Source organism: Poecilia reticulata, chromosome 17 (genome assembly GCF_904066995.2).
Source record: "Poecilia reticulata chromosome 17, P_reticulata-male-v2, whole genome shotgun sequence".
NCBI lineage: Eukaryota > Metazoa > Chordata > Actinopteri > Cyprinodontiformes > Poeciliidae > Poecilia > Poecilia reticulata.
Window position 1 is genome coordinate 886,930 of NC_088846.1, and position 27,770 is coordinate 914,699.

Here is a 27,770-nt window from a genome sequence, read left to right on the forward strand (position 1 = left end):
GAATACAACAGCTTCCTATAGTCGAGATTAGAGACAGCAAGTAGGTCTACAGGAAGAAGTTGGAGATTTTGCTCCAGCAGAAGACTGAAAGAGATGTGTGGTCATAGGTTTCAAGCAGAAGTGTGACCAGATCAATAAAGTCAATGAAGTGAACACTCTTTAACAGGTCAAGTTTTGAAGCAGACTCGGTGCTCACCTCTCCTGTCCCATATCCCCAAACAGATCTCCCACCATCCCTTGGCCACCAGCCTTTTCTGTCACACCTGAAATATTTCATTTATCTTTGTCAGGGATGCTCCTTCGGCTTTATCACATTATTTAACAAAATCATGTGATGCTGGTGCTCCCATTTTCTCCTCGTCCCACTTTCCTGTCTCCAGAGGTCAGAGGAAGAGGCAGTTCAGGGAACAGGAACAAAGCTACAGTACAGTTTCACATTATGTCAGCCAGTCCTAAAGGCCTGTACAAAACAGCTATGTGGGATTCTAAATCACATCTTCCACCTCGAAAAAGTTTCAATCACTGTGGAAGACTTGTTACTAGGGCTGTTGTAAAGGAATATTTTAGTAATTAAGTACCCTATAGCAGTGGTCCCCAACCTTTTTATTACCGTGGACCGGTCAAGACTTGGAAGTTTTGCTGCGCCCGGGGCGGGGGGACGGGGCGTGAACCGTCAGATAAGGCTTCTGCATGTTGGTGTTCCCGCTAAATCCTGAATATACCCAATTTGGTTGTCTTGGCCTTTTTATCGCAGCCTGTGGGGTTTTTCTCTGACTGGGAACGAGAATACAACCTGCTGAATGTGACAGGTAGCCAATCAGAAAGCGCGATGATGTAAGAACAGAAAGGAATCCCAAACAGCTGACATATCGCGAAACTGAGAGTCTGGTGGATATCGGAGATGATATGTGGAAATATTTATTATTATATGTAAAGGTCATTATTATATATGTTTATTATGTTTATTCAGTTAAAAATGTTAACTATGAAAAAACATATTCACCTCCAAATCGTAGTGCAGCAAATAGAACGGCTGCTCCCCTTTTATCCACCACCTTTTCTTTTTGTTACATCTTTTATCTCTTAAAATGACTCCACAAACTATCACTATTGTTTCTACATAGTCATCTGTGTTTGGTCATAATAAATTCCCGCTATGTCGGGGGTTTTACTGGATTATCCTCTGGAATCAGGATGTTTGTGAGTGGAATCGGTTCGTGTGGTGTGTTGCTCCTGCCGTGTGGCTGAACACGAACTGATCGAACCTGTTGTACTTTTATCAGTTCTGTGGTCACAGATTTAGAGAATCGGCTGACAATTCTTAAATCTTTCCGTCTAAACGAGACTTAAGACTCACAAGTTCTACTCATCTCCTCTCGACCACTGCCCAAATGCTCTGACTCTGGTCGCTATGGTAACGTTTACATATCCCTTCAAAATAAGATACAGATGCGCCACAAAAACGAACATTTTATTTTCGTGAAAATTTTAACTCACGATAATGACTAACGGAGCCCTGAGCTTGTTTCTCTGCAACCAGACGGTCCCATCTGGGAGTGATGAGAGACAATGAGACCCGAAGTGTTGCTTATATCCACAGCCTGCTTGGTCTCTACGTGGTGAAGCAGCTTCAAGCTTCATTGCCTCATTAGCAGCCGGTCGCCTCATGTTACGCAGAGCGGCTTGTAATGTGGGATAAATCCATTCTCTTGTCTCTTCTCTGGACCTTTTCCCCTTTGCAAAGAAACTTTCTAAAGACATCTGATCTGTTTCTTACTCATTTTGCTGCTTGTGGCCTCAGTGTTGGCGCGCAAGTAACCGAGAGAATCCGGTTAAAGGATTTTCAAAATAAAAGATCCTCCAGACTCAAATAATACATAAAACGGAAATATTTAATTATTTATTGCGCGGCCCGGTACCAATTGATCCACGGACCGGTACCGGTCCACGGACCGGGGGTTGGGGACCACTGCTCTATAGAATATTTTTATCCGAGGAATCTCTCGCGCTCTCATTCTTACCATTCACTCCAAAACCGTGACCAGTGGTGGAGAAAGTACTCAAAAAATGTATTTAAGTAAAAGTACAAATACACAGACAAAAATGTACTCAAGTAAAAGTAAAAAAGTGCCAGCTTTTAAAAATACTTAAGTATTAAAAGTAAAAGTACTTGCTTAATGCATTACCTAATTGCTAATACAATATCATTAAGTTTACCAATCATATTTAATTTTAATACATTAGAAATGTGCCATTTTAATGAACAATGCCACAGATAAAGCATGTTTTTATTGCGTTTACTCTGTAACATAGTTTAGACTTAGATATATGATTCTATGCATCATAATTTCAGGGATGGAAATATCTTGTCTGCTGTCCCAACATAGCATGAATTTCACTTTTTTTGCCACTGGTGGCTTTTGTTTTGAAAGAAATCCAACAGAAAGGGGATGGAAAGAAGGTGGGTGGGAGAGGACATGCAACCAAGGAGCGACATAGCAGAGTTGTAGTCAAGACCACTGAACCCGAGACCAAGTCAAGACCAGCACCCCGTGCTACGTGACACAAAAAAATTAAGTTTTACCTATCAAAATTGCTTCTCAAATTGATCTGAAAGATCCACATTTCCATAAAACACCTAGATATTAAATACTTAGAGCTGAAATAAATGTAATCAGTAAAGATCCGTCCAGAACAATCGGATTGTTCCTGAATGTTATATCACTATATTGCAGACTTTGGTACCAGCGTTGTCCCATATATGCGACACCTCAGTCAGCACCTCCACACAATAATTCAGCGCATGAGTGACAAACTTTTTTCCATCGCAGATGCAACATGTCTCTCTGTACAGCTAGCTTAGCTAGCATCACGTCCACAGATCTTACCTTTCTTTAAGCTTTCCTTCCAAGTGACGCTAAAAATTGGACAAAGTCCCCACCGTCTGTGAAAGCGAAGCGCTGCTGATTTTACATGTCGCCATATCTTATGATTTATGCAACGCTATTATATTACTGACGATTAGACAGCTTCTCCCGCTCAGAGGAAACCACTGCGTATTTCTTGGAGCTAGTAAAGGGGGAGGCGGTGGTGACAACAGACATGTAAGTCACATTATTGCTTGGATTTTACGGCGCCACCTTAACTCCCTGAACTTCACATTTTAACGGAAAAAAAGAGCAAGGTGACTTGGATGTAACGAGTAACGCGACACTTTTGTAAAAATGTAGTGAAGTAGAAAGTACAGATACTTACTGTAAAATGTAGTGGAGTAAAAGTAGAAAGTACTCATTATTAAATCTACTTAAGAAAATTGTACTTAAGTACTTCCCACCACTGACCGTGACGACGTGAATCCGACGCCACAAAAGCTGTCGTAGTCCAACCATCACACTGCAAACTTTAACAATCCTTGTAAATACTTCAGTGTTCACCTGGACAACAAACCGAACTGGAGATCCAACAGCGAAGCTGTCTACAAAATGTGACAAAGCAGGTTGCACTTTTTGAGGAAGTTTAGATCTTTTCGTGTTTGTAGAAAGATGTAGATCAGGGGTATGCTACTCCACACCTTGGGGCCTGGTGTCCTGCAAATTTAGATGCGTCTCTGATACAATACATCTCAGTCAAATAATCAGTATATTAGCAGGGCTAATACTGATGTGGTGATTCAGCCACTTGATTTAGGTGTGTTGGGCCAAAGACACATCTAAAAGATGCAGGATATCTGCACTGGGGGCCTGGACTCTAGTGCAGGTCACTGCATTGCTGTTGTATATAGATCTTCTACAACAGTGATGCCCAGTCTTAAAAAACGGTTGTCCTTCCTGTAACTTTTAGATAAAGGCTGCCCAAGTCCAGTCCTTGATGGGGACCATCCTGTCATGTGTGGATGGATCCCTAACCCCAATGCACCTGAATTAACTGCATGTTTGAGGCAGGCCTCTGCAACACATGAGCTGAATGACTGCTTGTGAGAGAATTGCTTTCTTTGATTGATGTGCATTGGGATGCATCTAAAAGTTCCAGAAAGGTAACTCTCAAGGACTGCACTTGGGCAGCCGTGTTTCCAGGTGTGATTCTCCAACACACCTGGATCGAATGGCAGATTCTTTCACCAGCAGTCTTTTATAATTAATAAAAACTTGTGACCTAACTCTGCATAAAATATTCTTAGAAATTTAAAACAAGATATTGGTCCAAATAAGAGAGATTATTTTCTTCATGTTAATTGCCATTAACTAAAACTGTAATTCTGTCTTCCTGTTTTTTTTTTTCTTTGTTTTTTTCCCCCCAGCTTGTAAGGCGATTGTGGATGAGCTGAACTACTCAATCAGTCAGGTGGACCCAAAGAAGACCATTAATGTAGGGAGCTTTAGACTCAACCCTGATGGGACCATGACAGACAAAAAGGTAGAGCATTTGTTGAATACTGTACCGTATTTTCCGCACTATAAGGCTCACCTAAAAACCTTCAATTTCCTCAAAAGCCGACAGTGTGCCTTATAATCCGGTGCGCCTTATATATGGACCAATATTGAGCCACAATAGGTCTAGCAACTACGATGAGCAGCCACCGACTTCATTTTCCCCCGTAGAAGAAGAAGTGCGCGGTGCATGCTGGGATAGTTGTCAGAATGCTGGTTTGTTAATAAAATTTGATAATGCATTTAAAGCCACGGGGGGAAGGGTGTGGGGAGAGAGACAGAGACTGTGGCGGCAGCGTGTCGGTTGGTCTGTGTTACCCAGAAAGCAGTTGGGCACAATATCGCAACACCAACACCGTGAGTGAAACAATGACCCCGGCAGCCTACTATATAAAGTACTCGGGAATCACTTATTTACAAATGTAGATGGTAAATTGGCAACCCAAACTGAAGTGTCAATTCTATGCGCCTTATAATCTGGTGCGCCTTATAGTGCAGAAAATACGGTACATTTAAACCTCTTTGTTGTAACTGGAATCTGATTTTTCATACACAACACATTTCACTGCTCTCAAGGCTTTGCTGAAGGTCCTGACCATGACTGGACATGAGGCTAAAATTATATTTTATCCTGCAATTGATGTTCTCAGAGCTTCTAAACGTGTCAGTGTTTAGGATCCTGAAGTATTGAGATCAAGACTGCCATTTATACACAGAATTTCAAAAGGCAAAGTATTTCTGAAAGTACATTTTATTTGGGTGGTTGAGAACTCAAGAAGTTGTTTTATTAATTCTTGGCTAGTTATATCTTTTAAAAAGAGTTATACATTATATGAATTAAGGCTGGGTGATATGGCTGAAAAATGTATCAGGACAAGTTTAATGTGCTAGTTGGTTGCCTAGCCCCGTTTCTTCTCCACCACTGCACACCTGCCAGACCTGCGCAGAGTGGTAATCACACTATGCGTCCTGGCGACTGATGGAGCTGACTGTCTGTTGCATAAAAAAATAGATTGATGTGAATACAGTTTAGTGTCAAGCAGTTTCCTGTGCAAGTCAGTGTGTGTGTGATTTGGTGAATTGTAAAAATGTATAATTTTTATGAACGTGTCCGGCAAACATTTGCTTTGAGCCCATGGGTTACAAACCCCAAGGTCTTGGGGTTCAGGACTGGTAACATAAAGGTGTCCAGAGAAAGAAAGGTGGGAATTAAAATGATTTCTAATAAAAAAAATGCTCGCATGCTTTGATGTAGGAAAACAATTTTGATAACTTTTGATCTTCAGTGCTGAGTGATTGTGAAGCCTGCATCTCAAAAGCTGTAGGAGGAGTTGGCTCAGATGCAACATTTATAACAGAGACAAAATGGCGGCTTTGACCCAAAATGGTCGACATCCTGTAGGAAACTCAGCTGAAATATGTGGAATTTAGAGCCAAACATATGGCAACGGTGTGACCTCTGACTATGCCATGACCACCAAAAACTACTCTTTGTGCTTTAAAGCAAATCAATTCAACTTATTTGTCTTCTGACAAAAGACCATCTTGATTAGCCCAAGAGGCCAGAGATTGAGCTTTCCAAGAAAAAAAGTGACTTCCTCTTCTGAGGGGGCGGGGCTTGTATGATGTCAGAATATGACATTATATCTCATACCAAGTTTGGTGCTACTAGGTCATTGTGTGTGAAAGTTATAGCCTTTATTTTGCTTTGACAAGTACGCCAAGTTTGCTATAAAATGCTCAAAAAGTCACAATTTTGATAACTTTCAGTTTTGCATCCCTTAACTGCATATTGACCAAAAATGAACGCAATAGCTCAAAATCCCTAGGAGTAGTTTGTTAAAGTTTGAGGTGTGTAAACGTCAACAAAGGCCAACATTTGCCTTTTGTCCCAAAATGGCTGCCTCCATGTGGCATATCTCCAAAATACCCTTTTTTTCTTGTTTGGGGGTGTTGTACTATATTGACTATATTGAGTTTCAGATCTTTATGACATATGGTTGTCTGTCCTATCTCACACCCACTTGCGATTCTATTAAAATTGTTTCACATGGGGGACAATTTTTGGCAAAGTTTGAGTTTTTCAATACATTTAAAACCCCCCCAAATATGCGATTTCAAGCGGAAAAGAATAATATATGAGCAGATACATAGGCTTTCGTAGCACTTCGCCTAATGATATAAAGCACACACTGCAAGTCAGTACATCTTGCTCAACATCAGTGTTGAGCCTCATAAATGCACTAGTTAAAAAATTTCATTAATGCATTTCAAAACTTTATAAAAAACCTTCACCAAAATGCTAAAGTTGTAAAAAAAATTTAAAATGGAATTTCACGCCTTTATATATGTTAGCAGCTTGTGCTCAAAAGCTATGGGCAAAATAGTACCAACAATCCAAACTGTTCCTTTAAATTACAAGATATTCCACCTTCATCAAATGGAATAATGACTGTTATGTGACCACATAAAACACTATGCGTCTTAACTAATAAAAAAAAACTGGGACACAGGGTGACTCTAGAAATATTATATCTATCACTAAAGCTGCATCTTTAAGGGCATAAGTCTGTTAGTTTTCTGATGAGTTGAAAAGGTCACTTCAAGCTATAACCCATCATTTCCATGTTGCAAATGGAAAGAATGTTAAAATGTCTAGAAATTGGGTAGTAGCTGCAGTTAAATACTCTCTCCTTCATTTGACCCAGACACAGAAAATATGAGATGCAGCTGAAGCCAAGCATGCTGGAATGAACATTTGATCTTTTTAGAGAGAGAAGTTAATGTAACCCAACATTGAGAGATTAGGAGAGGTTCTGTACTGCCAAGATAAAAAAAAACAGCTGTTGATGAAAGCATTTTGTGATCATTTAAACTTTATGCTCACCACAACTGTGGTTGACTCACTACTATTTAACCTAGCCATAGGATAAACATTTTTGTATCTTTCCCCTTCAACTTTGGATTGTTATCCCCCTTAAATCTAAGATCCTAGTTGTTGTATGCTCCTGGTATAAAAGGTGTTTCTAAAATATTTTGGGACTTATTTTTAATCTTAAGCTACTTGTATAACTGTTGCTCTCAAACAGTGACTCATATCTCATCTCATGAAGCTCAGGTCCTTTAACATCTGCAGTAGGATGCTGTTCATGTTCTATCAGTCATCAGTGGCTAGTTCCATCTTCAATGCAGTGCTGTGTTTGGGTGCTGCAATGAAGGCGAAATACTCAACAAACTGACAAGAAAAGTTGAGTCAGTTATAGGGATCAAGCTGGCTCCACTGGAAGAGGTGACGAGAGATGGAATGCTGAAGAATTATCAAGGATAATGCCTCTCATCTCATCTCCTCTGACTAAAGAACATCCTTTCTGCCAGAAGCTATCAGACTTTATAATACATAATCTCTCGAGTTGTGTGTTTTAAATGTTGAATATATATTTAGTAATATACTGAGTGATATGTGTGTGTTCTTAAGACTATCACTGCTCATTGTTATCTATTATTGTTGTATGTCTATTCTTATTACTTTATTTATTTACTTTAAATTTTATTGTGTACTATGCTGGGACAAACAAAATTCCACCCCCTTAGGAGATCAATAAAGTCTTATCGTATTTTATCGAATCTTATCTTATCTGCAAACCGCAGATTTGCTCACTTTGAAGAGATGGTCAAAACTTAGACAACATCTGTACCATTTCAGATTTCTCCCTTTTACTCTTTGAACATTGACAAGAGTAAACATTTCTCATGTTTTGGTGAAGCTTCACTATTCTATAGCAATAATTTATACAACATTTTTCTGAAAAGTTATTGGAATCTCTGGTAACTCCTTTATCAGTTTGGAAGAACTTGATTAGGGTTTGGGTCCAGATAAGTTTTTCCTTAGCCTTCAGCCGATGATGTCAAAGATGAGCTCCTCCTCAGCTCAGAGATGGCACTACCCTCCACCTGTTGCATTGTTTGGACATTCAAATGTCTCTTAGCCACAGAAACAGTCAAACCTTGATCCCATGCCCTCTGCTCTCCCTTCTTTTCAGCAGCTTTTGACCTAGAGTGAATTGAAGAGGATGGGATGTCACAGTGTAGATGCCATCAGTGTGGAGGATTTTCAGGTTTTAAGTCTGCTCTTTGGCCTCCTCACAGCAGGACTTCCTGGGGGCATGGAGTCGCTCTGTGGCACAAAAGTAAAACCTGCCTGGCTAACAATGGCACATTTAAGGCATCTAAAGACATTGAACTTAGATGGAGCAGTGAGTTGATCTCATAGTTACTAGTGGGAAGTCATGCATTGAGAATGAGAAACTGCACAATGGCAGGCTGAGGCAGTGACACATAATATTAGGGCCTAGAGAGTTGGAATTTGACATGCAGTGTTGCTATTTGTTATGTCTCTTCTTGTTATGTCTCTTCAAATACAGGCTAATATTGTAACTTATTTTGTATTTTAACTTTTGTGTGCTGTTTTGAAATGACCAGCTGTAAAAATCAGCTTTCTTGCTAAGTTTTCCAAATTTTGACCTGATGTAGAGTAAGAGTGTCCTGATCCGATTGTGACGTCAGATATCATGCATGGTTAATAGTTGTCTTGTGGACAGATTCTTCCTCTGAGCTGTTGATCTCTGCCTTTGGTCCAGAGTCACCATGGGCCTCTTGGCTGCATCTCTGATCAGAGCTCTCCTTGTTCAACCTTGGACATCTTTTTACAGCCTAAGTCTGCTTTAAACTTCTCCACAGCTTTCTCCTTGACCTGTCTGCTGTGTTCCTTGGACTTCATGATGCTGTTTGCTCCCCAATATTCTCTGAACCTCTGAGGCATCACAGAGCAGCTGGATTTCTGCTGAGATCAGATTACACACAGGTGGACTCTGTTCAGTCATCAGGACATCAGGAAACTTCTGAAGGAAACTGGTTGCACTCAGAAAAAAGGGAGGTGAATACTTTTACACACCACACTAAAGTTTTTATTTGTAAAACATGTTTTGAATCAAGTCTATTTTTCTTTGTACTTTTCAATTGTAGACCACTTTTTGTTGGTCTCACACATAAAATTTTATTGGAATATATTTATGTTTGTGGTTGAAATGTAACAAAATATGGAAAAGTTCAAGGGGCACGAATAATTTTGCAGGCCAGTTTGTATGCCCATTGCCAATATTTTACGAATTAATTTTCCGCCAGTCTAATTAAAACCAGATGCTCATCTATTTCTCATCTTCTCAGACTATCACTGCGGTATGATTTAATGCTCTTCTATAATACATAGTGCTGTGAAAATCTTTGCCCACTTAAAGATTTCTTCTGTTCTTGCTTTTTTGTCACACTTAAAGATCACCATCCATCCATCCATTTTCTAACACCCTTGTCCCTTGGTGGGGTCAGGAGGTTTGCTGGTGCCCATCTCCAGCTAACGTTCTGGGCGAGAGGCGGGGTCACCCTGGATAGGTCGCCAGTCTGTTGCAGGGCAACACAGAGACACACAGGACAAACAACCATGCACACACACACACACTCACAGCTAGGGACAATTTAGAGAAACCAATTAACCTGACAGTCATGTTTTTGGACTGTGTGAGGAAACCGGAGAACCCGGAGAAAACCCACCATGCACAGGGAGAACATGCAAACTCCATGCAGAAAGACACAGGCTGGGAATCGAACCCAGAACCTTCTTGCTGAAAGGCAACAGCTTAAAGATCCACTTAAATATCACAAATTTTATTTTTGACAAAAGATAACTTGAGTATTAAATTTGAATATACTGAAAATCTATCTTTTTATTCTTCACCTTCAGACTAGCTTTCATGACTACATTATTATTATTATTAATAATTTATGGATCTTCATTGGCCCATAAGAGCAGGACAATGAAACTGAAAGGTTCCTGCCCACAGTGGCTCAGTAATGGCTCCTTGTCCAATGGGAATTGAATGGAGGATGGCATCCCTGAGAAGCCTATTCTCTGGCCAAACCGGTCACACCCTGCCCCATTCTTCAAACAACGCTGTGACTGACAGCTCCCTTTCACTGGGCTCTGGCTGCTGAGGAAGGGCCTTAATTCCAATCCATTTTGTAACATGGCTTGATAATGACTGAGACCTAAGCCCATGGGTTGAGATGGACATACGTGCTTCTATTGTCCAGTATAGGAAGAGGGGTCCTTTTTTGTCTTTGTGTCGCTTAGCTTGGATGAGCTTGTGGATTTGTGGACATTTCAAACACCAAATGTGTAATAAGAAATGTCATGTGCCATGGCAGAAAAAAATTGCTAAAATAATTTAATGTTTCTGTGTTAAATGATAAGAGATGTGAAGCTATTTGATTGGACAGCGACTGTGTTGCCTATTATGTTACATTAATAATGCAGCTCTATAGATTTTAGAAATACTGAAGAGCAAGAAGCAGGCCATCACCAAATATAGTAATAATCAACAGATGAGGCATCATGGAGTTCTTGAATGCAAAGATTGTTGGGCAGAGTCGAGGGGCTGGTTAGAAGTCTGACACAACCTCCATCTGGGACGTTGTGTAAGCAGGAATATAAAAGGAAAACATTTCACATTCAACCAGGTGAAATTTTATCAAGGACTGTTTTAAAACATGACAGTGTTGAACTGTTTTCAAAAAAATTAACTATCTCCTAAAAGTCAGGTTGTGATCAAAGAAAATGCATACCGCTTGTTTTATATTCCTGCTGTCAAGAGATAAGTACACCATCCTAAACATACAATAACAACAAGAGATCCTCCAGTTTTCTTTTACATAATTTGGACATATGTCCACATGAGCCATATTTAATATAAATTTAAATAATACTGAGCGGTCCAGGTTGCCTAAATAAGCAAAAAACAAAGAAAGCATCTTTTGTAATTTTCCATACAATGTCATAAAAAAAGACATTTGAAACCCAGCAAGTTTATTTCCTCTTAAAACAACTAAAATCACATCTGGTGGGCATGAGGACAACAGTGTTACTCTGCAGTTTTAGGGGATGTTTAAAGCTACAGCATGCACCTTTTACAAAAATGTGTTTTGGACATATTTCTTGAAACTGTCACCATGTCATCAGACAAATAATCGGTGAAAAGATTGAGCTTCTTCACCTCCTCCCAGTGCTACTATTGCCATCTGATGAAATGTACCACGACTGACCAAAAACAACCAATCAGAGGCTGGAGGAGGGGCTCACTACTGTCAATCTCTCTCATGTATATGCTGCTAAATGTAGTAATGCTAGAGAAACAACTTAGCATTCCTGTTAGACTGCTCCTGGTCTGCAGCTTGTTTCATCTTTAGACATGAGCTGGACTTCCTTCATCCCCATCTCTGCTGAGCTTTGCAGTCACTTATTGCTGAATGTTTAGATGGCGTTATCTGAGATCAGATGAAAGTCAGTGATAGATGGAAGACATCAGTGATTATGGTCTAAATCAGTGGTCTTCAACTTCAGGCCTCTGCTTCAACACACCTGAGTCAAGTAATGAGTCCATCAGTTGGACTCTGGAGAAGTTGACTGCTAACTGAGGAGGTGATCCAGCTATTTAATTCAGGTGTGTTGAACCAGGGACATGTCTAAAACATGCAGGACAGTGGCCCTGGAGGCCTGGAGTTGAAGCCCCCCAAGTATAAATGTAATATTCGGAAAAGAAACAAAATAACTCAAATTAGTTCTTTTTGAATATTGTTACAGAATGCAGAGACTCTTCTCATTTTGACTCCTTCCAACAATGCCCCTCCCTCCCCCCTCTCACTCTACTTCACTCCCACCTCCACAACCTTCCTCCTTTAATCACCAGAGGATGGAAAGGGGGTGAAAAAACACAATAGAAGCAATGTGGGGGCTAAGGAGATGAGCTGTTTATCCTGCACTTGGCTACTAGTGAGCTCTACTGCCTCCATCTTCTCCCCCCACCCCCACCTCCAGTTGGAGGTGTAAAGAGCACTGACCTACCTCCTCTTCCTCTCCATTTTCTATGCCCTGTTCTTGCCCCCTCACCTCCTGGGCATCACCCTTTCACCCTGTATACTTCCGGGGATGCTTAGATTGGGCCACCTCACCTATATTGACCTGTCTAGACACCACTGCCTTGCCTTTTTGTTCCAAAAGAGCAACAGAGGAAGGGGAAGGTGGTGGAGAGGTGGGAAGGCAGGTTAAAAGTCAGAGTTGCTAGGTGACGTTTGTTACCATGCAACTAATAAAACGGAGCGGAAGCAAAAGGCCACACCGATGACCCTCCCAAAGCCCTGCGGTGTCACCCTGCTGACTCTGGGTCAGCTCAGACCCTAACAACAACCGTCAATATGGCTGCTTTTGTTCTTCAGCATAAGCCAACACTTTGCATTGTAGCTTGAGTCCATACAAACACCATGTTTAGAAGTATAGTTATTTTTTCCCCTCAGTATATTTTCAATTTGTGTCATATCTTTCATACATTTAAGTAAAATCTGGAACCAGTAAAAATCTGAAACTGCATCTGTAGATGCAAATTCTCAGACTGCAGGGTGCTGGGTTGAGTTGATTTTGACTTTGTTGAACATAGTGTAAAAGAAGAATATACAAAGTTTTATACCAAAAAAATTAAAACAAAATCAATCTTGGATACAGGTTTGTTTCCTGGTCTGTGGCTTTTTAATGCATGTCTTCCTCTTCTCTCTCCTCCCTTCTGTCCATTTATTATGAAATAAAGGCCACTAGAGCTAAAATGAAGGGAAATATATATATATATATATATATAATTTTTTTTAATGAAAATTTTTGTAGGTTGAATGTGGTTATTGCATCCATCCATCCATCCATTTTCTTTACACCCTTGTCCCTCAGTGGGGTCGGGAGGGTTGCTGGTGCCTATCTCCAGCTAACATTCCGGGTGAGAGGCGGGGTCACCCTGGACAGGTCACCAGTCTGTTGCAGGGCAACACAGAGACGGACAGGACAAACAACCATGCACACACACACACACACACACACACACACACACACACACACACACACACACACACACACACACACACACACACACACACACACACACACACACACACACACACACACACACACACACACACACCTAGGGACAATATGGAGATTAACCTGACAGTCATGTTTTTGGACTGTGGGAGGAAACCGGAGTAGCTGGAGAGAACCCACCATGCACAGGGAGAACATGCAAACTCCATGCAGAAAGACCGGGGCTGGGAATCAAACCCAGAACCCCCTTGCTGCAAGGCAACAGCTCTACCAACTGCGCCATTGTGCAGCCCTGTCGTTATTGCATTGAGTTTATATAGCACCAATTCACAGCACATTATTTCATGTTAACTTACAAAAAATGTCATTCTATTCAATAACATGCATTCAAATTTGTCCTAGGCATCAAAAAGTGCATTAAGTTCAGTTTATTGTTTAAATTTGTTTAAAAAGAAGCAGATTGCACAGAGTCATTGTCAGTTCAACAGTTTGCACATCATTGACCTAATAGGAACGTAAATCTTACTGAACAAGGTCAGGCCTGGCTATATCCAGGAAACAACACTGCATCCTGATGCCATCCAGCTCATGAGCTCTCAGTGTAATCCTCCATTTTTATTTGTTTATTTTTGTTGCTAGGTCCCCTTTGCTCGCTCGGAAACGCACCTCAGTGAGCTCCTGGATGGGGTGTGCGACAGCATGAGTGACTATGCCCTCTACATTGACCCGGACACCCACCACAAGCAGTACAGGAGATTTGCTCCAAGAGTCAGTGGATCCTCAGAAGACTTCCCAGACTTTGAAAACTTCAAGTTTGATGGACCTGAGGCATCCAATAACCTGAAATTTGCTGTAAGTTCACAACAGCATTGTTGAACACACTATAGTTGTGACATACATGATTGTTCTATTTGCATAGAATGGACTCACTGCTGAGCAGATTCTGTTTCATGTGTTTACTAAAATATTTAAACAGCTGCAACATGTCTCAATTAAACTTGAAGGTGTTGATGGTTCTGTTAGAAGTTTTACTAAGTTTTAAGCTGATGCTTAGTAATGTTAGAAAGTCACCTGCTATACTTTTGTCTAGAACATTTTGATTGATGTTTGCAGTCACATTTGCTGTAAATTTACTTAAATTTAAGATGGGAGACAGAGTGTGGGTACTGTCTTCTACCGTCTCCTATCATCCCATACTGTCCTCCAAATATTTCTCCACGTTTTAGTAAAAATCTGCGCTGTTGTTCACATGTCATATCTTTGTGGTTTTAATTATATATTTCCAGTTAAAAGTATCCAAAGACATATGCTTATTTTTTATCAGTGTGTAAAATAAATCATTTCCATGAGCTCAACATTCTCCTGACCCATTGGATAACATGCAAACGTTTTGGAGTTGAGGCGTTAATAATATATTGGTGTAAAGATTATTAGGATTGGAGTTTTTAACATTTCTAAATTTTATTCTTTTTAGTAAAGTTGGCATCAAACACAGAAAAATTGAGAAAATTAGGTCATCGTGCCTTCTATTTACCATAGCAACCGTCTGTTTCGATTAGCCTAAAGGATTCTGTTGTAACCTAGAAAAAACATTGAGCCGGATCCAGCACTGTGTTCACATGGTCCTGGTGGCTGACCACATCTTTACCAAATGCTAAAACTGCTGAACAGATTGGCAAACAGATGGGGAACAATGACTGCCACCCTGCACTGTCATACTCTTCATTGTGCATAAAGACATGTTAAACTGTGTGTGTGTTTGTGTGTGTGTGTGTGTGTGTGTGTGTGTGTGTGTGTGTGTGTGTGCGTGTGTGGGGGTGTGTGCGTGTGTGTGATTGTGCGTGTGTGTGTGTTTGCATGGCTGTGCAAACTCAGCCCAGTGTCTCCTCCAGACTTAGACATATCTCCCCACTGTGTCTGTTTTTCTTGGCAGTGTGAGACACTGGTGGAGGAGCTGGAGGACGACATCATCTCTTTGCTTGGCCGGGATGAAGGAGACGTGCAGGAGAAGTTATGCAGCCGAGTCTCAGGTAATTCATCTGTTCTTTATTCCTGCCACTGTTTTCCTCCTGCTCTTTAGGTGAAGTGGAACCTGTTTGGAACAGAGTTGTAGATGGTCAATTTTTTGTCGGATTTAATGTCATGACAAACTAACACCAAGAGCGTCAGTATTTTTCTTTGGGCTTTTCTTTAATGAAATGATAGCTTTTATGAATTTTTGTGTGCCTCTAAAAGTACAAAGAATAAATAACAGAAAACAACATGAAAAACAGAATCAATTCTTCAAAAAAAATTATCACTCCAAAAGTAAAATCTTTAATTTGCAACAAAAAAAACAACAATTTCTCTGTATTTGTATTTCTGAAGTCAGGCAAAGTGAACCAATCAGAAAAAGAACTGTTGTGGTTAGACGTTTTCAACAACTGGATATCAGGGCCTTTATGTGATCAGTTTGGACCAGTCATTTCCAGGGTGGAATTATCGCACAAATCCAGTAATTTTTTCTTAGAGTGAGACTAGCTGGTGATTGGCTGCTGCCTCTTTATTATGTTTCCATTGCAAATGTTTGAAAAACATTGTTGACCTTCTGCTAATGTCTAATGAACACAATTTTGCAATTATGGAATCTTCATGAAATAACAAATGCAATTAAAATCACATGTGAATAAGCTTGTTCAAATAACAAGTCATTAAAACTCATGGCAGCGACAAATGTAAACCCTTATGTGAGATTTATTCATAATTCAGACATGACACTAGCGCTCATCATCAATCAAGCATCAGATGAGATGTTAGTGTCTCATTCAGGCATTGGAGTGACTAGCCTCTTCTAACTGAAGTGGTTACGTATTCAGTGTTTTGGGGAAATTGTAGTTGGAGACTTTACTCATCCTACAGTTAGTTTCCATTAAGCAAATTTATTTTCAGAATGCTAGTTTGAGCAGTTATATGGTCAATGGAAACACAGTGAGAAGGACTACGTCAGTGTATGGTTCAGACAAATGCAGTGACAAGGTAATTCTTCTCGATAGAATGTGTATCATTTACTCAACAGGAAGAGCAACAGACATTCACCTTAAAGGGCTGATGTAAGGACTGAATGTAGTTGTTAAAGGAATCATTATTCCTTTAATTTATTTGAACATGTTGGCCTAAATATGTTGTAATTTTCCTATTGTTTATGTAAAAACTCATAATTACCTCAAACATGTATGTCTTTCATTATATTTTTCACCTGTGCAATGCATGCTGGGTTGATGATGCGGTCAGGTCTGTTCTGTACTGGAATCTACAGAGTAAATACAGGAAGGCTAACTTTACAGGAGTTGTTTTTATCATATTGCATTTGACTGGTGTAAATTTAGATATTGTCACACCTTGTCGCTGTTTTTTGTAATTAAAAAAAATAGTGAGGCAAGTTTTTATCAAGTTTCCACATGAAAAAAAGAAGAGCGCTGTGGGAAAGGGCTGAACACATCTTCTGACTCTCAACATTTGTGTCCAGAAGACTTTGAGTCATTTGTAGGAGCAAAACTGATGAAGGATCTTAACAGGTGGTCGTTATCCTACAATCTAAAGCCAAATGCCATCCCAATAGTTTTTATCCACAACACACCTAAACCCCACCGCTGGCTAGCGAGTGAAAGACACTGGGAGAAACGTCAGAGACAGGCAGTGCTGGAAGCTCTTTTGAATACTAACAGAGCTATTGCTGCTGGCACCGGTACCAGATGTAAAATCACAGACCCGAGTCCAGACCTAAGACCAGACCCAAACAGGAGTTACTGGATCGAAGACCAAACCTGACACAGAGTGCGTCAACTACTTACCGGATCACACAGTCCAACAGAGGTACATGTCCCTAAGTGTTTCATTCATGAAGCTGAAGGCAGCAGCATCCAATCACCAGCTCCTACAGCCATCTCCGTCCTCTTCCTCTGCTTTTTGCTCCTCATTTTCATCATCTATTGTGATTTCTACATTCCCATCAATTTCAGTGCACTCTGGTTAAAATTGAAAGGCGTAATGGTGTTACTCATTGCACTTTAATCAAAACCAAACAACAGATCCTGGAATTTACAAACTTATAGTTTGCTTAGTCATTAATGTGTTGCCATGCACTTTATCACGAGTTTTAGCTGTCCCTATAAAAATCACCTAAAAACATAGTTTTTAATTTTGCATTTTTAATGCACTAGAGCTATCTAGCTACTTCTGCAAATGTATGTCAGGAGGCCCACTATCCTGCTTAGGCTCAAAATGACGCAAGGCAAACAACACACAGAAAGGTCCCAAATAAAACAAGTTGCAAAAAAGTAATGAAACAAAAGACTCTTAATTATTCTGCTCCAATTAATCCCAAATAATATTAGTGAACATGTAATATGTATAATAAAAGTGTGTACGTTTTTGAGTGCGTGTTGTTTCAAATAATAATATGAAATGCCAAACTGCCCTATTACCAGCATCAGTAATGGCAGAAGTCTCTCTAAGCTGTTGTAACAATAATCAGTGACATTTAAACGGTGCTTTGAGGAAGATTTGGGTGTGCAGCAGAGAAACGGCAAAAACTATGAGAATTTGTTTCAAACCAGAGGTCTTATTCTCGCGACCCGCAGGCCAATTGTGGCCCGCAGGATGATGCCTGGTGGCCCCCACCGTGATATGAAAGTATAATATTAGTGCGGCCCACAGGGTGAGCGAACCTCTGAAGGAAGCTTCTGGAAGAGAGACAGGGTTAGATACAGGTAAGTTTTACTTGAATATTTTTGAATGATCGGTCATAAGTTTTGCTGAAGGAGAAAGAGCCTTGGGAGGAGACATCGGGTTCTGCTGACAGATTGGTTTGATTGTTTGATGAGGTGAGACCAGCATGGGTCAGAGACTGTAGTGCTAATCCAGGAATCAGCCACACAGCAGAGCAGGCAGGCAGGTAAGTACTGAGACCTGAGTGGATTGGAGCAAATATTGAGGAAATTCAGACATTAAGTTACTGGCAGAGTAACTGGAGGAGAAGTCAGTCAACTTGGACCAGAATGCAGTCCAGTATAGGTCAGAATGAACCGTCAGCTCTTTACATCCAGGCAGCAGGCTTGATAAACACCAGCAGCTCTCATGCTCTGCAGCAAAGATCCTAGAAGGAACAAGAGGTTTCACACCAGGGCCATGCAGAGACCTTTGGAGGGGCAGGAATCAAAGTTAAAAAGGGGCACATTGAACAAAATCTTCAAATACTGTACAACATAGCAACAACCCATATTAATGAAGAATATAATATTTAATCGGATCATACTCTGATTGTCATCATGTGGGGCAATGCAAAGCAAAAAAAGTCAAATTTTTCCCCAGCAGGTATAAAGTTGCTGTTTCTGCTAACAAACCTGAAGGGCTGTGTTGAGTTGAGCCTGTGGCTGTTAAACAGACCATAGGAGAAAAGTTTGCTGGTTAGGAAGCATGTTATGAAATAAGCAAATGTTATGCTATTTTACTAAATAAGCCTTACTACTTCTGTTTAAATTCTAACAACTTGGCTGCAGACTGCTTTAAAGATGAAAAAAGCTCAGAGGGTTTATCTCTACATTATTTTTGATGTTGGCACAGATCTAGAATTGTAAGACTGAGATATCAAGGAAAAGAAAACTCAGTAACTCCAGGCATTCAGGGGCCCTATAAATCAGGCACGTGCAGAATTATAAAAAATTGTTTTTGGTGAATAAAGTGGAGTAGACTTGCTACTTGTCAGATGACGGAAAACGTTGAAGTATCATTTCTGCTTCAGCTCGGAGTCGCGGTTTAAGCAGAGAGGTAATGAAATACAACAGACACTGACAGGCCTCTGCGTCTGCCTTTCTCTGAAGAACTACTGAGGGGAGGAGACAGCCAGGTGAGGAGAAACTGTTCTTATCTATCGATTCAGTATTTCTATCATGCAGACATTAGGCTGTTGTTGTTGTGCTATTAGCTAGCTGATAGCTAACGACTTTGCTAGCAAAGCTAGATAACTAAAAAGCTTCTTCCCTGTACCGTTAATGATATCAGTCTTTCTTTAGTATCGCTTATGCAATAAGGGCACATCGCCCGTCCAAAACCGATCATCTCCATAATGGATATATGTCCGATCTTCTAATTTCCTTTGCTGCATAATGTACATTTCATTAATTCTAGCGTTAGCTAAATGTGTCTTTAAGGAGAATAACGCTTAAATAATAGTCCAACAAGGATATTCATTTAGAATTAAAATAACTCACCCTGAATTACTATGATAGATATATAAAAGTGTCATTAATGAAGGGGAAAAAACTCAACCCAGACTTTAAGTTTAGGTCAGTGGTTCTTAACCTGGGTTCGATCGAACCCCAGGGGTTCTGTGGAGCCTCTGCCGCGGAGGTAAAGACACACTTGTGTAAAGTCGTGATGACGCCCCGCTTTGCCATCACTTGCTGCAGAGGATCACGTTGCATTGTTTAGCCAATCAGAGCTGCGGAGGAGCCCTGATTGAAGGAGCTCCACTCTTTTTACCAAATTCTATAGTTTAAATCTGCTCATTAGTCGCATATCTTCTGGCTTGCTACTGCCTCTAGTGGCGTGGGGGTGGTAACACAGCTAATATAATTACATTACTAAATCAGAATACCGCAAAGTATGTTGTGTGTCGGGGGGGGAATAAGGGGTTCGGTGAATGCGCATATGAAACTGGGGGGTTCGGTACCTCAAAAAAGGTTAAGAACCACTGGTTTAGGGTCTGGTTCGCAGAGTATGAAGTTAAATGTGTTTCCCAATTATTCAATGGAAAACAAAAAAAGAAAACTAACCTCAGTTAAGTAAAATAAAATTGTAATCAAAACTTTTGGAATTGTAATGATTCCTTTAAAAAATTTTCGTTTAAAAGACTTTTTTTTAATTAACTCATTTTTACCAAACATAAACATTTATTTGCACACACCATAAATCTTTTGTTGTGATTTTAGGCCCTGCTCAAGGCGTCATGTGAGAATCACAAGCAAAACTTTGAATCACAAACAAAAACTTGGAATAACAAGAAAAGATTTCTGACAAGCGCAAGTGTTTTGCAAAAAAGAAAGTTAACTTCATGAGTCAAAAATGTGTGATTTACATTTTTTTTAAGCAAAACTCAGTAGGCTTTTCTCATGGTGGGAAGCATTAACAATTCAATTTTTGCTTTTGTTTTTTGTTTTTTTCTGCAGTTCCACGTTAAAGTTTGATGCAGCTCTGCTTTCCTGAATGGACCATCTTCATCTCCACTGCAAGTGTAGCAAACAGGAAGTTCTTTTATAGATTACAGTACACTAAAATGTTGCATTGTGCCCTTGTTTATATTTTTAATAGTGTAATTCTTTAAAGACAAAATATATCTGGTCCAGCTCTAATTTACATATCCTGCTAAATTGCGGGTTTGAATATTTCAAAACTTTCCTATAACAAAATAGACCTGCAGAAAAAAATTACTAATAAAATATCTTACATAGGCATAGTGTTATGCTTTATATGGAGATGTTCTTTAGCTTTGATTGTATATGTCACATTTTTATAATTTATCATTGTTTATTAAACTCTGAAAGCTGAGTGGCTTTGTTAATATTCTGTCCTAGAATGCGGTTAGATGTGCCCTTTTTTTGTTGTTGAGCACCTGCCCCTTTAGTGGTCTCTGCACGGCCCTGCTATAAATGGTTGAATTGTGACCCAGACCATGATCTAAAACTGTAGCATTCATTTATTGAAAATTGCAAAGCTATTAAATTTTCTTTAATGCGGTCAACAGAGAAAAAAAATAGTATATTTAGGATTAGTTAGGAAGTTTACTTTGTAAAAATGTAAAGAATCATTTTGATCGTTTGATTGTTGTGTTACCATGGCTACAATATGGTGTAATCTTTGTATTTGAGCCGGGTTTGTTCACAAATGCATCACGGCAAATAATAATAATAATCAGTGATTGATTTTTAACTTGCCCAATTAATCTGGGCTCTATCATAGACTTCACTAAATCTATTTTTAAACACGGTTTGTGACGCTGAAGTTCTTAGTAGGAGGGAGCCAAGGAGCTAAATCATAATTCTGTGTAAGGCCCCATATTACCTTGCGTCGGCCCTGCATGAAGAACGAGCTGCTGCGCATCTCTCATCTAGAATCAGGGGTGAAAGTAGTTTTAAATTCTTGGGGGTACTATGACAAAAAAAAAAAAAATATATATATATATATATATATATATATATATGTGTATATATATTGCTTCTTTGTGTGCTTTGGAGTTTCTGTGCTGATTAATTTTTTTGCGAAGTGATAAAAGCCGGGAGCTCTTCAATTGCTACAAAATAAATCTGTATTTCCCTCAACCCACTGGCTGCAATGTTGACACCTTGAGATGCCATGAGACCTAAATTCTGAACATCATGGCATGGAGAGCATCCCAGTTTTCCATGTCTGGTTAATACTGTAACTTCATTTTTGCTTTTAAACTGGTTCTATTGATCCTGTGTCCAGACAGAGGGATAATTAGTAGCCCAGCATCATGACCTGTTTGTTCTGAAGATCCTGCAGCTTCCCCGAGCTACCTCAACTGGCTCCTCTCATCGTGGAGGAGCAGCGGCTCTACTCTGAGTCCCTCCCGGATGACTAAGCTTCTCACCCTATCTCTAAGGGAGAGCCCACCCACCCTGCGGAGGAAACCCATTTCGGCCGCTTGTATCCGTGATCTCGTACTTTCAGTCATGACTCAAAGCTCATGACCATAGATGAGGGTGGGAACATAGATCGACCGGTAAATCGAGAGCTTCTCTTTTTGACTCAGCTCTCTCTTCACCACGATGGACCGGTACAGCGCCCGTTTCACAGCAGACGCTGCCCCAATCTGCCTGTCGATCTTCCGCTCCCTTCTTCCCTCATTCGTGAACAAGATTCCCAGATACTTAAACTCCTCCACTTGAGGCAGGACGACCCCCCTGACCCGGAGAAGGTACTCTACCCTTTTCCGGCTCAAGACCATGGCCTCGGATATGGAGGCACTGAGCCTCATCCCGGCCGCGAACCGCTCCAGTGAGAGCTGCAGATCACAATCTGATGAAGCCAACAGGACCACATCATCCGCAAAAAGCAGAGATGCGATCCTAAGGCCACCAAAACGGATCCCCTCAACACCTCGGCTGCGCCTAGAAATTCTGTCCATGAAAGTAATGAACAGAATCGGTGACAAAGGGCAGCCTTGGCAGAGTCCAACTCTCAATGGAAACAAGTCTGATTTACTGCCGGCAATGCGGACCATATTAAAGGGCCCGGTACCCCATACTCCCGGAGAACCCCCCACAAGGCCCCTCTAGGGACACGGTAGAACGGCTTCTCCAAGTCCACAAAACACATGTAGACTGTTTGGGCAAACTCCCACGCACCCTCCAGGACCCTGCTGAGGGTGTAGAGCTGGTCCTGTGTTCCATGACCAGGACGAAAACCACACTGCTCTTCCTGAATACGAGGTTCAACTATCCGACAGACCCTCCTCTCCAGGACCCCTGAATAGACCTTACCAGGGAGGCTTAAGAGTGCGACCCCCCTGTAATTGGAGCACACCCTCCGGTCCCCCTTTTTGAACAGGGGGACCACCACCCCAGTCTGCCAATCCAGGGGAACTTCCCCCGATGTCCATGCAATATTGCAGAGTCGCGTGAGCCAACACAACCCTACAACATCCAGAGCCTTGAGGAACTCCGGGCGGATCTCATCCACCTCTGGGCCGGATGGTGGACCAGAATCGCCTCGAAGCCGTACGGAACTCTTTCTCCATGGCCTCTCCAAACTTCTCCCATACCAGAGTTTTTGCCTCAGCGACCACCTGAGCTGCATGCCGCTTTGCCCGTCGGTACCCATCAGCTGTTTCTGGAGTCCCACAGGTCAAAAAGGCCCAATAGGACTCCTTCTTCAGCTTGACAGCATCCCTCAGCAAAGGTGTCCACCAACGGGTTCGAGGGTTGCCATCACGACAGGCACCAACAACCTTGCGGCCGCAGCTCCGATAAGCCGCCTCGGCAATGGAGGTACGAAACATGGTCCACTCAGACTCAGTGTCCCCCCCCTCTCCCGGAACTTGTTCGAAGTTCTGCCGGAGATGGGAGTTAAAGCTCCGTCTCACAGGGGACTCAGCCAGACGTTCCCAGCAGACCCTCACTACACGTTTGGGCCTGCCAGATCTGACCGGCTTCCTCCCCCACCACCGGAGCCAACACACCACTAAGTAGTGGTCAGTAGACAGCTCCACACCTCTCTTCACCCGAGTGTCCAAGAAATACGGCCGCAGATCCGATGAAACGATGACAAAATTGATCATCGAACTGTGGCCTAGGACAGTGGTTCCCAACCTTTACCGTGGACCGGTCAAGACTTGAAAAATTTTGCTGTGGCCCGGCGGGGGGAGGCGGTGTTGGTGTTCCCGCTAAATCCTGAATATATCCAATTTGGGTTGTCTTGGAGTTTTTATCGCAACCTGTGGGGTTTTTCCTGTCTGGGAATGAGAATACGACCTGCTGAATGTGACAGGTAGCCAATCAAAAAGCGCGGTGACGTAAGAATAGAGGGGAATCCCAAACAGCTGACATATCGCGCAACTGAGTCCGGTGGATATCGGAGATATGTGGAAATATTTATTATTATATGTAAAGGTCATTATTATATATGTTTATTACACTGCTCAAAAAAATAAAGGGAACACTTAAACAACACAATATAACTCCAAGTAAATCAAACTTCTGTGAAATCAAACTGTCCACTTAGGAAGCAACACTGATTGACAACAGGGACCCTCGTCGGGTCAATCACTGTTGCTTCCTAAGTGGACAGTTTGATTTCACAGATGTTTGATTTACTTGGAGTTATATTGTGTTGTTTAAGTGTTCCCTTTATTTTTTTGAGCAGTATATGTTTATTCAGTTAAAAATGTTAACTATGAAAAGACATATTCACCTCCAAATCATAGGGCAGCAAATAGAGCGGCTGCTCCCGTCGTCTTTTTTCCACCGCCTTTTTTTTTTGTTACGCCTTTTATCTCTTAAAATGAGTCCACAAAATATCACTATTGCTTCTACATAATCATCCATGTTTGGTTATTCTAAATTCCCGCTATGTTGGGGGTTTTACTGAATTATCCTCTGGAATCGGGATGTTCGTGACTGGAATTGGTTCGTGTTGCTCCTGCCTTGGACACACGAACCGATCGAACCTCTTGTTCTTTTATCAGCTCTGTGGTCACAGAGGTTTGGAGAATCGTCCGACAATTCTTAAATCTTTCCATCTAAACCAGACTTAAGACTCACAAGCTCTACTCATCTCCTCTTGAACGCAGTCCAAACGCTCTGACTACGGTCGGTATGGTAAAGTGTATATATCCCTTCTAAATAAGATACAGATGTGCCACAAAAACGAATGTTTTACTTTCTTAAAAATTTTAACTCACGATAATGACTAACGGGAGCCCTGAGCTTGTTTCTCTGGAGCGAGACGGTCCCATCTGGGTGTGATGGGAGACAATAACACCCGAAGTGCATCTTATATCCACAGCCTGCTTAGTCTCTACGTGGCGAAGCAGCTTGAAGCTTCATTGCCTCATTAGCAGCCGGTCGCCGCATGTTATGCAGAGCAGCTTGTAATGTGGGAGTCACCTACCGGTCCGGGATAAATCCATTCTCCTGTCTCTTCTCTGGGCCTTTTCACCTTCCTAAAGAAACTTTCCAAAGCACCTGATCTGTTTCTTACTCATTTTGCTGCTTGTGGCCTCAGTGTTGGCGCACAAGTAACCGAGAGAATCCGGTTAAAGGATTTTCAAAATAAAAGATCCTCTAGACTCAAATAAAACATTAAACGCAAATATTTCACTATTTCTTGGGCTTCCCAGTACCAATTGGTCCACGGACTGGGGGTTGGGGACCACTGGCCTAGGGTGTCCTGGTGCCAAGGGCACATATGTACACCCTTATGCTTGAACATGGTGTTCGTGATGGACAATCCATGACGAGCACAGAAGTCCAACAACAGAACAACCACTCGAGTTCAGATCGGGGGGGGCGTTCCTCCCAACCACGCCCCTCCTGGTCTCACTGTCATTGCTCACGTGAGCGTTGAAGTCCCCCAGTAGAACAAGGGAGTCCCCAGGAGGGGCACTCTCCAGTACCCCCTCTAAGGACTCCAAGAAGGGTGGGTAATCTGAACTGTTGTTCGGCCCGTAAGCACAGACAACAGTCAGAACCTGTCCCCCCACTCGTAGGCGGAGGGAGGCTACCCTCTCGTTCACCGGGGTAAACCCCAACGTACAGGCGCCAAGATGGGGGGCAACAAGTATGCCCACTCCCGCGCGGCGCCTCTCACCGTGGGCAACTCCAGAGTGGAAGTACGTCCAGCCCCTCTCAAGGAGACTGGTTTCGGAACCAGAGCCATGCGTCGAGGTGAAGCCGACTTTTCCTAGCCGGAACCTCTCAGCCTCACACACTATCTCCTGTTCCTTCCACACCAGAGGTGACGTTCCACGTCCCAAGAGCCAGCTTTTGCAGCAGAGGATCAAACCGCCAGGGTCCCCTCCCTCGGCTGCCGCCTGTAACACACTGCACCCGACCCCTTTGGCTCCCCCGGACAGGTGGTGAGCCCATTGAGAGGGGGACCCATGTCCCCCGGGCCGGAGCCCGGCCGGGCTCCGTGGGTAAAAGCCCAGCCACCAGGCGCTCGCCATCGTGCCCCACCTCCAGGCCAGGCTCCCAGTGTGGGCCCCAGTGACCCGCGTCTGGGCGAGGGAATGCCAGATCCAAAGTTGTTGTGCATCATAGGGGTCTTCAGGCTGCACTTTGTCTGGTTCCTCACCTAGGACCTGTCTGCCTTGGGTAACCGTACCAGGGGCATAAAGCCCCAGACAGCATAGCTCCTAGGATCATTGGGACACTCAAATCCCTCCACCACGATTAGGTGGCAGCCCAAGGAGACTATTAAACTATTATTTTTAAATTAGACAATTTAATTTCACATAATTATCACGGTAGAAGTCATTTGTTTGTTAAATACTTAATGAAACATATTTACCGTGTTTGATGTTTGTTCTGAACGACGTGGTACTCTCTGACTAACGAGATAATTAGTCCAAATTTGTCGTTTATTTGAACGTTCAGAAACTACAGCGGCTGTGATGAGGCACAGGTAAGGTAAACAAAGGTAAAACAACCCGAACAGGTGATCAACTCTAAACCACTCACCTTTTTACTCTCTCTCTCTCTTTGTCATTTAAGCACACCTGTTGCCGTGGCAACCGCTCGCTCCTCGAGACGAGGACAGATTACATTAAAAACATTTAGTCCATTACGATATTAGGTTTTCAGGCTTGATATTTATTTTGTGATTATTAATAAGCTCCCTGAACACAGCGGTGGTTGATTAGTTCATTTTAAACTCCTGCTCTGCTAGTTATTTTGATAATGGAACCGAAACGCACAGAATTGCGCAACAACTTGTTGAAACAATCACTGAGATTATTATTTTTGTTAGGTCATTAATTTGAAAATGTTTTGTTGATTTTTGTTTTTGTTCTTTAATAAAGTTATGAACGTTTTTGATAAGCGAGTCAGAGGACGTGCTGGTCTCAGCGTCCTGACGGCGTTCAGTTTCTCACCTGATGCCGAGATCGACTCAAAACCTTCCGCGATCGTGTCGCAGCCCTGCTCTAGTGAAGCACGAAGAAATTGGTAGGGAGGGAGGGGGGGAAATATTTATTAACTGATTAAGTTGTGGATGCATTCACGGCTGCACAGTGAACCCATTCATTTTTTACAGTAGACAGCCGCCCCCCTCTCTTACAGGTACTGCGTACCCCCGCTAAATCTTCTAGGGGTACGCAGTACCTGACCACACCCCCTCACTTTCACCCTTGCTCTTATGGTTATATTTGTATTAATATTTAGCACATTGCTCTCCGGGAATGTGTGGTACCAGGCCCTTTGATACGGGCTGTCAGGTCCATGTATGACTGGTGTCAGAGTCTGGTCCGCATTGCCGGCAGTAAGTCGGGCTGATTTCCGGTGAGAGTTGGACTCCGTCAAGGCTGCCCTTTGTCACCAATTCTGTTCATTACTGTCATGGACAGAATTTCTAGGCGTAGCCTAGGTGTTGAAGGGATCCATTTTGGTGGCCTTAGGATCACATCTCGGCTTTTTACGGCTGATGTCGTTTTATTAGCGTCATCCAGCTTTCACTGGAGCGGTTCACAGCCGAGATGAGGATCAGTGCCTCCAAATCTAAGGCCATGGTCTTGAGCCGGAAAAGGGTAGAGTGCCTTCTCCGGGTCGGGGGGGTCGTCCTGCCTCAAGTGGAGGAGTTTAAGTGTCTTGGGATCTTGT

General features: G+C 42.0%; 1 protein-coding gene across 9 annotated transcripts in view; it reads left to right on the forward strand.

Annotated features, from left to right (window-relative positions):
- Nucleotides 1-27,770, forward strand: part of cnpy1 (canopy FGF signaling regulator 1) — a 61,348-nt gene that overhangs the window by 1,603 nt on the left and 31,975 nt on the right. For 5 of the 9 annotated variants that reach the window (XM_008433555.3, XM_081597894.1, XM_081597895.1 and 2 more), the window contains exons 3-5: nt 4,298-4,413; nt 14,035-14,247; nt 15,329-15,425. In XM_008433555.3, coding sequence (XP_008431777.2) covers nt 4,298-4,413; nt 14,035-14,247; nt 15,329-15,425 — 426 coding nt within the window. Of the gene's footprint in view, nt 1-4,297; nt 4,414-14,034; nt 14,248-15,328; nt 15,426-17,099; nt 17,248-19,174; nt 20,028-20,600; nt 21,560-27,770 lie in introns of those variants that run through there. The other 4 variants (XR_014084158.1, XR_001777516.2, XM_081597896.1 and 1 more) reach the window with 4 other exon arrangements.